The sequence below is a fragment of the Melanerpes formicivorus genome, unplaced genomic scaffold (genome assembly GCF_026170545.1).
Source record: "Melanerpes formicivorus ecotype bairdi unplaced genomic scaffold, bMelFor1.0.p_v2 SCAF_39, whole genome shotgun sequence".
NCBI lineage: Eukaryota > Metazoa > Chordata > Aves > Piciformes > Picidae > Melanerpes > Melanerpes formicivorus.
The window spans coordinates 1,512,421-1,526,505 of NW_027142391.1; the positions used below are offsets into that span (position 1 = coordinate 1,512,421).

At 48.5% G+C, this 14,085-nt stretch overlaps 1 protein-coding gene across 1 annotated transcript in view; it reads left to right on the forward strand.

Annotated features, from left to right (window-relative positions):
• Positions 1 to 6,334: 6,334 nt before the first annotated feature.
• MMEL1 (membrane metalloendopeptidase like 1) overlaps positions 6,335 to 14,085 on the forward strand; it is a 28,360-nt gene continuing 20,609 nt past the window's right edge. The window contains exons 1-5 of the mRNA XM_068158189.1: positions 6,335 to 6,870; positions 7,002 to 7,165; positions 12,494 to 12,553; positions 13,238 to 13,399; positions 13,854 to 13,934. Of these exons, the coding sequence (XP_068014290.1) occupies positions 6,821 to 6,870; positions 7,002 to 7,165; positions 12,494 to 12,553; positions 13,238 to 13,399; positions 13,854 to 13,934 (517 nt within the window). The 5' untranslated portion in view covers positions 6,335 to 6,820. The remainder of the gene's footprint in view (positions 6,871 to 7,001; positions 7,166 to 12,493; positions 12,554 to 13,237; positions 13,400 to 13,853; positions 13,935 to 14,085) is intronic.

The following is a 14,085-nucleotide window of genomic DNA, read 5'->3' on the forward strand; positions in this document are numbered from 1 at the left end:
CCTGGTCTAAGTGATGTTATTTGCAGCTTCTCACAATGGATGTGCAAGGGGAAAAACAGTTTCCCTTGGTCAGCTGCCACTGCCCAGTCTTGGCCTTCCCTGCTGCCACAGCCTGGTGCCCTCTGGGTTCCAAACCTCCACACAGCTCTAACTCCTACACATCTAAGATCCATGCAACTATTTCATTTTCAAAGCACTTTATTTCCAAAGCTTATTTTGGGTACATGATGCAGCTGCCAAAACCTCCCTGAGACCCTGCCAAGACTTCTCTGTGTTCCTGAGGACCACCAAGTGCTTGTTCTGCAGTACAAGACTGAGTACCAGCTCCAGCTGAGCTGTGTCTTTAGGTGCCTTACCCTCCAACCCATGCAGGTTTGGGTTTCTGTGTTCCCTACACAACTCCAAACAGTCAAGAGGTGGAGAACAATCTGACACAAGGATTCCCCCACAGGCTGTAGAGGAAATTAAGAACAGTATCTGATGCTAAGTTGTCTCATCCCTCAACTGCATCAGAATAAATGAGAAAATTTAGTTGTAAAGCCAGAGGGGGAGTGTAGGAGGGAGCAGGAAACACAGGAGGATGTTAATGACTCCACTCCTGGTTTGTGCTTTGTTATGCCCCTCAGTTGAGCTTTCATCTCCAGTGCTGTCTGTGCCTAACACAACCTAGCAAATATGCTGCAGGGGTGTCACAAGCGTGATCTGAAGTCAGGAGGGAGCCACAGTTTTAGATGCAGATCAGTAGTGGATGAAATGAAACACTGACAGCAATTAGTACTTTCCCCCTTAGAATGTCCATCTCATGCAGCATCTTGATTGCTTAGAAACCTCAGATGCCACATTAGCAAACCTTGATTATAGACTCAATATCTTCTAAGAGCCACATGGAAATCTGAGAGTGAGGAACACCTCTGAGTGCTGCTGGCAGCACAGAATGGCTCAGGTTAGGAGGGACCTCAGAGATCATCTCCTTGAACCTCCCTGCCACAGGTGGGGATGTCTCTCAACTAGACTCTGCTGCTCAAAGCCTCATCCAAACTGGTCTTGAACACCCCCAGGGAGGAGGCAGCCACAACCTCCCTGGGCAACCTGTTCTAGAGTCTCACCACCCTTGTACTGAAGAACTTCTTCCCAAGATCCAGTCTAACCCTGCTCTCCCTCAGCTCCCTGCAAAATCCCTCTGCAGCCTTCCTGTAGGATCCTTTCAGGTACTGGAAGGCAGTTCTAAGGTCTCCCCCATGGTCTTCTCCAGGCTGAACACCCCCAGCTCCCTCAGGCTGTCCTCACAGCAGAGCTGCTCCAGCCCTTGAATCATCTTTGTGGCCTCCTCTGGACTGGCTCCAGCAGCTCTGTGTCCTTCTGATGGGGACACCAGAACTGGATGCACTACTGGAGGTGAGATCTCAGCAGAGCAGAGGGGCAGAATCCCCTCTCTTGCCCTGCTGACCACACTCCATGGGCTGTGTTCTGGCCCAGGGTTTGTTCTTTCAGTGGAGCCTCTTAACAACAGCAACATTCATACCTTGCCATTGTCTTTTCTCTCCAGCCCTGCCAACAGCATTTTTGCAGTGCTGTTCCTTTCCTTCTCAGGCATCATTTGTCCATTCTCAAGCAATGAGATCTCCTCACTGCAGACAACAGGTAATTAGCTATCTCCATAAATTGCCCTGTGTCCATATCCTTAATGTGTTTGGATGTTTTAATTGATTGCATTCCCAACTGGCTTGGATGGCTTAAATGCCAGCTAATGCAATCCAGTTAAGCCTCCTAATAAACCTGACAGAGGAACTGCAATATAATCACACATCAACTAGAGGCACAGAGGGAAATGCCACAAGCCTGACAGCTCAGAACAGCCTGTATCATTTTGACAGAGCCAAATCATTTCTCAACAGGGAAAACTTCTAAGTGACTTTAACTTTAACTGGTGGTGGATTTGGTAGCCATGACCTGGATACAAAGATGCTATAGGGCTACAAAGATGCTAAGGGGACTGGAGCATTTTTCAGACTTGGTGTGGCCCTGGACAGACTGATGGAGTTGGAGGTGTCCCTGCTCACCGCAAGGGGAGTTGGACAAGATAACTTTTGAGGGTCCCTTCCAACCCAATGCAATCTGTGTGTGAATCTTGCAAGGAAAGGCTGAGAGACCTGCAGAAGGACAGCCTGTGAGATCTGATCAATAGCTGAAGGGTGGGGGGCAAGAAAATGGGGCCAGAGTCTTTTCAGTGGTGCCCAGTGACAGGACAGGTGGGCAACAGGCTCAGACTTGAACCCAGGAGGTTCAATCTAAGCATAAGGAAAGAGTTGTGGTCTGAACATCTTTTCCTTGGAAAATGGAACCATCTTCTGTCATTTGTGAGATCTAAACAGTCCATTCAGGGGACAGTAGAGCTGAAATGGGAATGTGCTCCAGAGATGAACATAATCTGACCTAAAATCCCAGAAATCAAGTTTCTCTGGAATCTAACATCCCCTATAACAAAATAATGCCCAAACAGACCTTTGACCTCATGTCTGCATGAATTTTAAAGCCTTGTGCCATTAAAAAGGCAATTGCAGTGTTTGTCACTGGACTCAAATGAAGTGTATGGGAGATGGGACACAGCCTTCCAGAAGAAGCCTTCCTGCCAGAGACACCTGAAACACCTCTAAGGAAAGACACAAAGCATGGCATGGGAAATGAGAACATTCCCAAGGATGAACTGCTGCAATGGGACAGACTTTGCTGAATGCTCACCAGCTAGGAAATCATCATCTCCACTTAAGGTGCCTGCTGCACAATCTAGTTTCCTGACTAGGTATAAAAATCAGCTGGTTTCCTATGTGGTGGAAAGGGTTAATGCTCCCTGGTGAGTCTCTGAGCAGAGCATTTCATTCATTGGGCACTGGAAACCAACAGTGTGAGAGTGAATGTAGGAGGGAAAGAGAGAGGGAGATGTAGGCACAGTACTTTGCAAGACCATGATGGGGAGAGCCTGTTCAAGAGATCAAAAGCTGCTAAGAAGGTTTGTTTCTGACTGCCAGGAAACAAAGATCCCAACTGCATGCCACAAACTGCAGGAGGCAGCTGGGAGTCATCATCCTGCACAAGGCAGAGGTAAGAGAGCTTCCCATTTTCACCTGCTTCTATGTGCAAAGTGCATTGCTGGAATCACTGCATCCCTTCTTGTGTTAGTGCCATTTGGAGTTTTCCCTTCTGATCATTATCTGTAAGGAGAGGTTGAGTGAAGAGCTTTGAAACACCCCTCTGAACTTCCAGGTTTGCCCAATTCCAACCTGTTCTGGACGTGCATCTACCAGGAGTTGTGTGCACGACACATCTGGCAGCCAAGCTTCACTACTGGTTTGAACTCTGGGGATTTATTTTTGATGCTAGCTGACAGGGCTGCACTGGCTCTGAAAACCAAACCCATTCCTTCCAAGCACAAATGAGTTATCCTCTGGAGCCAGCATTCCTGCTAGGATGAATCAAAGGGCAGCATCCAGCCACTGTCCTGGAGCCACTCATTGTGCTGATTTACTGGGGGCTAAGGCTGCTTGGTTGAGTTTTTCAGTGCCACCCCAACAGCCTCAGATTCTCTTCTATATTTAAGGCAAATGTCTATACCAGCCTCATTTCTGTCACAATCTCTGAAATACTCCTTTCCCTCTTCAGAAAGCACCTGAGGAGCCTGAAGAGATTGAGGTTAATGAAGACTTTCACTGACATCTGACAGACCTGGAATAGTGCAAATTGGTTTGGTTGCTAAACAAAAGCAGTGATGGTGATAGGAAATCTGACAGCTTTAGACAGGCATGAGAAAGTTTGGCTCAGGTGAGCTTTCCTACTGGGATTAACTCAGCTGCAAAGAAGAAACAGAGCTTAGTGTCTCTGTAACTTGAACACTGAAACCTGGCTCACAGGGATTTTTCTATTGTACTTCTCCATTTCTATTGTACTTTTCTATCTTTTTATTCTACCTCTCTATTTATTTAATGTTTTTATTCTACTGAGAGACAACGAGGTAAAGCAAAAAAAGACCTCCCAAAGAGTCTTGAAGCAACTCTTGCCTACCCCTGCTCCTCACATGTGCAGACACACACAGGAGGTGGTAGTTTGTGTTCTGCACTGAAGTGGAAATGCAAAATATTTCACATGCAGAGCTGGAAATGCACTTCTGCTGGGATTTCAGAGTGCCAGGTTGGAAGGGAACCCAAGGATCATCTGTTCCAACCTTTCCAGGTGATGGTGGAGTTGAAATGAGCTGGCCCAGCACTCTGTGAAGCTGAGGCTTAAAACTGTCCAGTGCAGGGGAACCCACTGCATCCCCTGGGATACTGATGACAGTCACCTGATGACTGCTTAAAATCAAGATGTCTCTGTGACTTTTTCCATGGGCCAAGTGTTCAGGGCAAGGTAAACCCCCCTGGTGTCCAGAGGCAGGTGATTGTCTCTCATGGATCAGTTTATAAGGAGGTACAAAGAGTAACAGATAGATGTATACCCTGTTCCCATGGTAACAATACTTCAGACAAGTCATACTAAAGAGGATGTCAGTGCCATGTCCTGTTTGCTTTTGATTGCTTTAGGACACTGAGTTGGATTTGAGGCAGCCTTTTTAATACCTGCAGGAGAAGCCCAGAGCACTGCCTAAACCATTTGCCACTGGTACCTGTCTGAGAGCTCACAATGGAAACATGACATGGAGGTATTTTCATCACAGATCACTTCAGAGCTAAACTGCCAGGACAAGAGCAATACAAAAGTCTTTGCCACTGCTGACTTTCCAGCCCCAGATTGGCCTAACATAACCTTTAGAAAATGCAAGTGGAACCCGAAGTTCCCTGCGCTTCCGATGGCAGACAGTGCACCTTTTCCTCAGCTGCTCCACGAGGAAGCAAAGTCATTAGAGATACAGGAAGGGAGTCTTGGTAGAGTTCCCACTTCTTCCCAAAAGAAGGAAAACAAATAAGTAAGGATTAAAGAAAAAAAAACCCCAAACCCACCAAACCCCAACCAGAAGTCTCTTCTGTATGGTTAGGTTAATGCTTTTGGAGGGAATTGGGAGTTTTCTGGGGATACAAGAGAGATCTGCATTCCTGGTGCTCATGTACAGCCTCAAGTCACTTTGGACCACGTGCCAATAATTTATGGCAGCTGTTACTTAGGACTCTGCAAGTCCTCTGGCTCTTGATTCTGAGGGGGTTAGGTTCTGCACCCCAAGTAGAGGTGGTCTGAGTCACTCCTGGCACTCCCAGCCTCAGACTGCATGTTAGTCACAAGAAGATTCACACAAAGAGGAAACTAAATCTTTTGGTAGATGCAGAACTTCCTGCAGACAGGACTAAGAGACCATTTAACCCATCGTTAAATCCCCAGCTTTGCCCTTAGAAGCCACCTTTCCTTCTGTAGCTCCTTTTCACACAGGGACACCCAGGATCTGCCAAGGGCACGCATTCCTTGCAGATCTGTGTGTTCTTGTGCTCCTCCTCAGATGGTGGGATGAGAACAGCCTTCACACTTGACAGAAGCCCAACATAACATGACTGGAAAGAAGAAGAAAAAAGGCAAATCCTCCTCGGGGGTTTTGAGGCAGAACAGTGACTACAAGAGGAGGCTCAGGCTCCTGGCAGAAGGAGCTGGCATTCTTTGTTTCCTGCCCCATTCAGGGCAGCAGGTCTGCCTGCACATTCTTGGAACACTCTGCCTGGATGCTCCCAGTGAACAGGACTGCCACAAAGGAATCCCAGCTCTTCCTCCTAAGCACACACTGAGCTTGCACTCAAGGTCGAGAGAAGCACCAGCCTTAAGATGTACACAGGCTGAACTTTGGCTCCAAGTTACAGCAGCTCAGTAAACCATGCTGCAGGGGAAAACCAACCAGAAGGGTAAAAACCAACCTGCAAGGGGGAAAAAATAACCTGCTTGTCACTCATTCCAAAGTCAGCTTTTAGAAACTAAACCCCACCACATGCCTGTCCTGCCCTGGCTTTTACTGCCTTTCCCAGTCGTTAGATTTCCAAGAGCAGCACGAAGGAATCTTATGCACAGCCTGCACCGCCCCATAAATCAGGGCGTTCTCCAAAGCTGTCCCTGTATTGCCCCCACAAAGCTGCCGATGCTCTCGGAGACAGAGGATTTCAGCAGCTTTGCCCCTTCGCGCCCCTCCTGGGAGCGCAGCAGCCAAACAACCTGGTGGCGGGCTGCAGACAAGCTGGAGGACGCTGAGGAGAAGCTGAGAATCTGCAGCAGAGCGGATTCGTGCTGCCTGCAGGCTCGCAGCGCCCAGCCCTGTGCGCGCTGCGCCCCGACCCCTCCTCCCGCGGCTGCTCAGGAGCCGGCGCCCGGAGCTGGGGACAGCACAGGGCTGAGCTGCGAACTTTGAGCATGGCTCTGAGGAGGCTGAGAAGCTGGAGGTCACCGACTCCTGCGGACCTGGCAGCTGATACCTGTTCTAGGAGCGTCCTGCTGCCCAAAGCCTTCATCTGTGCTAAGGACGGAGCAGACACAGCCCAAAGGCACCCGCACCTGGAGGGATCTCTGGTTGGATTCTGCTGCTGTTAACAGAGCTCTACGGACCTGCGAACGTCCACGGAGGAGCATTCCGCAGAACAGCCAGCTACTTTTTGGAGTGGGGGGGTGGAAGAAGGCAGCTTTCCCCCCTCCTTCCCTGCCTGGGAGAAAGGAGTTGCCCAACCTGGTCATGAGACTTTTCCACACTTCTCCAAGCAGGCTCCTGAAGTTCTGACACTGCACCTCTGAGAGCCTGGGGTAGCATAGCCCAGAACAGCCCCCCAGCAACACACCCCGAGTGCAGACAACCTGGTAGGCACAGGAGATGGAGAATGAGGTTGGCAAATCAGTGGACAATCAGATGGACAAATACATGTAATAATTTGGAAGTTTTCTTTACCTTTGCTTTTACTCCGCTTCCTCTCCCCCTGCTCTGTCGTGTATTGATCTCGATTTTGATTTAGCTGTGCTCTTAACTCTTTCTTACCCTCCCCTCCTCGATTTAGAGTGACAATAATGGGGAAATCAGAGAGTCAAATGGATATTGTGGAGAAATCAACAAAATCTGGGAAGAAATCCTGGAGCTTTGTGGCAATCGCTCTGGCTGTCTTGCTGCTCCTCATGACCTGTGCACTGGTCGCCCTGGTGATCCTGTATGCCAGCAGCAGAGGTAAGGAACCTGGGAATAATTCTCCTCTTCCCCCTGCAAACAGCACAGGAGGCTTTTTGCAGAGCTAAATGAAAGCAGAAATACAGGGAAACAGTGAGGTCACCTCTGTGAGGGATGTTGGCTTCCCTGCCTTGTTCCAAGCTCATGCACAGAGATGGATTTTACTTCATCCTTGAGCTGTGTGATGTAAGATTCTCTACTTCCCATTAGTTCTGTGGGTTTGGTTGAATTCAGCATTATTCTGACAGAGGCAGCAAAGCCACTGCACTGTTTTAGCAGGGCAAGGTGCGTGTCTGTGCAGCAGGTTGGGCATCTCCTTGGTTTATAGGAGTCAAGACTGATTCTGACAGGAGTTGTTCAGCACAGCTGCTTGGCAGAGCTAAAGGGGAGATTGGTTATTGCAGTCTGAAGAATAAAAAGCCAGCCTGCTGCTGAGGAATGGGAGAACTTTTGTTCAACATTACCAAAGGCAATTTGAGCTCTGGGTGAAATTTGCTTGAGTGGCTTTCATGCAAATGCCTACCCAGGAACCTGACGGTGAGGTGCAGCACCCTGAGGTGCTTTGCCTGCATGTGAACTGCAGAACACTGAGCCCCAAACCGAAGTTTTTCCCTCTGGCACACCAAGTGCAAAGTCCTGTTTCAAAATAATCCTGTGGAGCAGCCAGCTTGACTGCCAGCAGCACCTGCCTCAGGTTGGGCATTTCCATGAATGCCTCCTGCATTCAGAGCTTTGCTAAAACACAAAGAGAATAAAACCAAGCAGCATGAAGAGCAAAACTGCTTCCTCCTTGCACTGCCTCGGCATCCCCTGCCTGCAGAGAACTGCTTTCTTCAGCACTTGGGAGTACAACACTGCACAATTCTGAGTAATAATTCATGACAGAAACCTTTTTATGATTTGCTCCTTTGCCAGCAGCTGTTCCAGTGTCAGCTGAAATCTCTGAGTACTCACAATACTCATCAGGAAGTTGATAATGTTTATGCTATTAGCCCAGGAGACAGGAGGAAAGAAATTCCCCAGAGCTAGGTCCTAGGGGAGGAGTTTCTGTATCAACACATTGAACTATACAGAGGGGTTTGGGTGGCTTTTTTCTTGCATGCATAAAGGATTTGAGAAAGCTGCTTACAGTGAGGGTGGGGAGACACTGGGACAGGTTGCCCATGGAAGCTGTGGATGCCCCCTCCCTGGAGTTGTTCAAGGCTAGGTTGGATGAGGCCCTGAGCGATCCATGATTCAGATTCGCTTCACCTTTGCACATCCTTCACCAGAAGGACACTATCCAGACAGGGTTCTAAGATATAAGTAGTTAACTAATGGCATATCAAAAGGCTTCTCTGTCCTGCCTTATGGTCTCTCTTTTTATATATGAAGTTATAGATAGGCTTGGTGGTGGCCAGGGAGTGCCTTTTCGTTCTGCTGCTGTGTAGCTTGCAGAAGGATCTTGTGGTGCATGGTGCAGGCCCCTGGTTACAGCAGCAGCACCTCTGAACGTTCATGCTCATTTCTGTCTATGAATCCAGACTAGAAAACCACCAAAGCTTTCACAGCCACACACTTCTGCAGGGCTAGAAGCACTTCTGCAGGGCAATTCTGGCATCCAAAGAAGTTTTGATACCCACAAATCCTCACCTAAATAAGCAAAAAGAAAATACAGCAAGGACAGCAGAGCAGTGTTTGGGTGATCTCAGAAAGGGAAGCAGACAGAACTGAAGTCATTTGGGTTTGAATCTGAATCCACCATGCTCTCAATCTTTCCATCACACCCACACAAACAGCTCTGCAGCCTTTTCACAGCTCCTTCTCAGCTGTGTTCTCCAAACATTCCCTGACCTCCAAGTCTCATCACTTGCTTGGAAAGGTTACAGCCTGAAGAACACTTCAGCACTTACTAGAGCTGACACATCAAGTCACAGTCAGCGACTTCTCCAGACACCTTCCATTCTCACCCCATTGCTGGTCCTGCCTGCCCCAGAGCCACCTCACTCCTTTCATTGATATTTTGGTCACTTTCTGCCTTCCAGGTTTGTGGGGTTTCTCAGAAGTGAGATTCACAATCTGTGTGTGCCTGCATCCCCACAGGCTGTCCCTGTCCACATCCATTAGCCAGGCTGCTAGAAAGCTGGAGCCACACTCATGCAGCGCTGCTCCATCCTGTCAGGCAGCCTGCAAACAAATAGAGCTCACAGCACCTTGCTCTGAGAGCAGGCTTCCAACAGCACCATTATGCTGCTGCCTTTCCTGTGCTGGGAATGCAATTAATGTGCACTTGAATAACAGATTCACAAGAACCTGCTCTCCAGGGACAATCTGTAACCAGTCCCTGGGGAAGCTGGTGGCTGAGCTGTGCCTGGACTCCTAGGCTGATGCCTGCTCACCCTTTGACTTCATGAATGTTCATTAATGAGGCAGCTGTCCAAATGAGAAGGAGAATTTAAAGAGGTGGCAGCTACTGTTTTGAAGTGGAATAGGACAGATTTAGGTTGGACATCAGGAGGAAGTTCTGCACCACCACAGGGATGTGGTTGAGGCTCCGAGATCAGACTCAATGTGGCCCTGGGCAGCCTGCTCTAGTCACAGGTGTCCCTGCTGACTGCAGGGAAGTTGGACAAGATGCCCTTTGATGCAACCTGTGAGCAGAGCAGTTGTGAGGAGGTGACATTTGGGTGGCAGGAGTCTTCTCACTTGCACTCAGAGCTCCATGTGAGCATGAAGGGGGACTGTGGAGTGACAGGGCTGCAAGAGTGGGCAGACACTCATGAATGCTGATGCTTACAGGAATTTCCATCTCAGCCACGCTGATAGATCAAGTGTAGGCAAGAAATTATAAGAAAAGTGGAATAAAACCAGATCCTTGTGTTCTGGAGTCCGTTTGAAGACACTGCCATGGGTACAGGTGGCCCTCTCTGAGGAAGGAGAGCCCTGAGTGAGCAGCCAAGGTCTCAAGCCAGATTTGGCTTCCCTCCTTACACAGCTCAGTTACATTTTCACAATCACAAGGGCTTTGTGGATGTGAGGAGTTGCAATCTTGTTGGGTACTGAGAAATGAAGTTAGGTCTTGTCAAATTCTATTAAAGAAGCTCTGGTTAAAGAAAAAAGACTTCCTGTAAGTCCTGCTTGGTCCCTGAGAAAGAAGGGCAGGAGTGCAGCACTCTTCCACTGCTGTCTCTCACCTTGCCCTTTGCTATCTCTCAAGGACATTTTCCATAACCAACTGCTAGTTTCTCCTCCCTAACAGGAGGAGAAATCCTCTGGGCTTCCAGGGGTTTTTACTCTTTGAAATGATCAGAAACTTTGGGAACTCCAGAAGTGGGCTCTCATTTCATCTGGTACCAAGAACAACAGCTGGCCTCCCCTCCCTGTGTGAAGCCTCACATGCTTGCACGTATTTTGCTCATCTCATGTACAGTTGCTAGATACTAAACTGCACTAAGAGAGTTCTTCTAACCCAGATCTGCTGCCCCAGCACAGCTCAGCTGAACCCTGGATGTGACATTCCCAGTCACAGTGGGGGCTTTTTATGTTGCTTCCACTGATGAACTTCAAAGCCCTCTTTTCTTCCCTACTGTTTTATTCCTATCTGAATGGCTGTAATCTTGTTTGTCCTTGTGTAGAAGCCTTATTTTCATTGGAAGGGATTTAGTAACTCTTTTCTGCAAACATCCTAGTGCAAGGGTCAAAGGAAAGTTTCAAAAGTGGCTAATCCTGTTGGCAAGCAAGGCTGTAAAGGTTCCATGGCCCAGTGTGGAACCATGTAGCTATTTAATGCAAGCAGATGCTGAGCTGGTTGAGTTTCACAAATTAAAGCAGCAAAATTCATTTCCTTGTGTCCAAGGCCAAGGCAGTCCTCAAGCTGGGGTGCTTAGATCCCTCCCATTCCAGTTCTGTGGTGAAGAGCACCCAGGAGTGGCCTGACCAGCATCACAAACACCTCCAATTTAGTACTCAGCATGAGAAATCCTGTGTCTGTGTACAAAGGCTTCAGTTTAAGCTCTGCTGCAGGACTTATGGCTGTGAATTCACAGCCATTCTGTGCAGTCACAGCCATCAAACCCCTGGTGCAGAGCACCAGGCAATAAGAGCTAGGGACAGGTTTCAGTCTCTGCTCGCCACTGATGCATTAGAAGTGCTTAAGTGTTTGGTGGAGCTTCTTCACTGGAAGGATTTCACCAAAGTGGAAAATTAACAGCCAAGAGTAGCACTTTGGGTGCTGGGGTGCCCCTACAGAGCCATGGCCCCATGCAGAGGCACCCTTCATGTTCTGCTGTTTTAGGAGTCTCAGCAAAATGCTGCTGCTAAGGATTCACTGCCTGGGCTCCCTCAAATCCCTCCTCACACCACTGCTGCTCTGTGGGCTGAAACCAGCAAGTCATGAAGGTCTCCAGAGTTCCCACATCTGATTGTTTACAGCTGCTGAGGGAGGTGACCAGGGCTGAGCCAAGGTTTTAAAGGAACAAAACCCATGTCTGACGAGAGGTGTGCTCGTGTCACAGCTGAGCCAGCTGATAATGCTACACCCATTAGCTCTCAGCACAGCTTGTACTGCCCTGGGAGCACTGAGATCGCTGATAAGGGCTTCCCTGGACTTTTCCAGGCTCACCTCAAAGGCAGAATGTGGATTTGAACACAGCTCCACAGGCTGCTTCATGAGCCACCATTTCATCAGCCCTGAACACGAGTGGTTAAGGGACAAACTCTCTGCTGAGCAGCAAGGAGTAGCCTCAAAGGGCATACCTGAAACGCTGACCAAACAGGATCTGTTGCCAGTTTCCCCCCAAAACCCCCACCAGACACTTAGAGAAGTCATTTCTTCCCCTAAATTTGGTCTTTGTGACTCCAAACAGTGTGAAAGCAGTAATCCAGCTATGGACTTGTGCTCCTCCTTTAAACCTCTGTCACGATCTTTGAAGCTCGTGGAAGAGCCCAGATGCTCAAAGCATCTTAGTAGACTGCCTAGAAAGGGATCTCATACTTCAGTGTGTGTCAGAAAGACTGCAGGTAGGGAAAAAAAGAGCCTGGGTTTCTTCTCCTCCCAGCAGACTTCAGATTCACTGCCAAGGCTCTTTTAATGCTGCTCCAAATTAATGTTCCTCCTAAACCTGCAGATCAGAGATTTCTTCACAGCTGTCACTCAGCATCTCTCACTGGTACCAATATTCCCTCACTTGCCTCTAAAGCTGAAAACAGAGCAAGTGTTTTAGTTTCAGAGCAAGGGAGCTCTAAAACAACAGAGCTGTCACTGAGGTTGGGCTGCTGGCAACTGACTTGGGTAGCAATTTCATTCCAAAACAACTCACTCTAACTGCTTGCTCCTTCCTCTCCCTGCAGGCACTCACTATGGCACCAATTCAGGCACCATATGTACCACACCTGGATGTGTTACAGCAGGTAATGAGTGCTCCTGTGAATGCTTATTGCAGAGGGGAGGTTTTACATGGTGTTAGTCCTACTAAACCTCCATAAACAGCACTTCAGGCTGGAAAAGTTGAAAAGGAATGAAGGTTCCCCTGGGGCCAGAAACACCTTCCTAATACTGTCAAAGGCAGGAGGTGCAGCTGCCCTCAAGTACAGTTCCGTGTGTAAACACTGAGTGGGAACAAAAACTATTCTTATTCCTCCATCCTATATGCTTTTTGTCACTGGGAGTATAAATCTCAAGGAAGGAGCTCAGGAAAACTGCCAGTGTGGTCAACAAGTCTCTGACTTGGAGCCACAGGGATGTGGCTTGACCAACACCAATGGCTGTGAAGCATGAGAACCCCTTGGGATGAAATGTGCCTTCAAAGGGAACACATCCTGCACGTGGGGCTCTTCACCTTCTTATATGTGACTTCAAAAGAGGCAGGACCCCAGCACTGATGTTCCCAGCTGCACCCAGAGACACTGATTTCATCAGTAGGAACCTAAGCTGGGCACTTTTAAGCAGAAAATAGGATCCTGTGCCTTGCGGTACCTGAGAACGAGACTTACCCACTGTGGGCAGCACAAGCAAGGTGCCCTCATGCCAGCCTGTGGTAGCCCCACAGGTTCCTGAGCAGCCTGTGGAACTCACTCTCCCCTTTTGCTCCCTAGCTGCTAGAATAATCCAGAACATGGACCCAACAGCTGACCCTTGCAAGGACTTCTACCAGTATGCCTGTGGGGGCTGGCTGAACCGCCACGTCATCCCAGAGACCAGCTCCAGATACAGCATTTTTGACATCCTGAGGGACGAGCTGGAGATCATCCTGAAAGGTAGGAGGGAGGCTACTGTAGCCTCAGCTACACTCCAAGCTTCAGATGTTATTTACTGCACATTATACTGAGAAATAAACCTCCAGAGAAGTGTTGATTGCCATTTTCCCCCTCTCCAGTCCTTTAATCTCTACCTCTCTTCCTGCACCAATTTTATGGGAACATCCTGCTCCCACTGAAAAAATAATATCAGCCATAGGTGGCTTGGTAGTGACTTCAAAAAGAGCAAGCCAAGATGTGTGCATCTCCTTCTTCCTGACACTTTTGCCATCAACAGCTCCTTAACAGGGCTAAAGAGCACTCCAGTTTCACACTAATTAAAGCCTACAGTACCAAGGATTTATCACAGCCCTGTACCCTCTGTGATTTCTATGAAAAGATCAAAGCTTTCCAGGGCAACAAAGAAACCCAACCCAAGCAAATAAAACTCTCACCACAATGGTTCCTTCCCCAGGTGTGCTGGAGACTTCAGATCAAGGGGACAGAGAAGCATTTCAGAAAGCTAAGATACTTTACAAGTCATGCATGAATGAGAGTGAGTCTCTTCTTGTTCCATTGATTCTCCTGTTCAAGTGTACTGAAGTGTCCATGTTCTCCTAAGCAAAGGTCCAGCCAGGTTCTACCTGACCCACACTGGGTCAGGTAGCTTGGAAAGCTCACCTTCAGGCGAAAGGAGATGCCTTGGT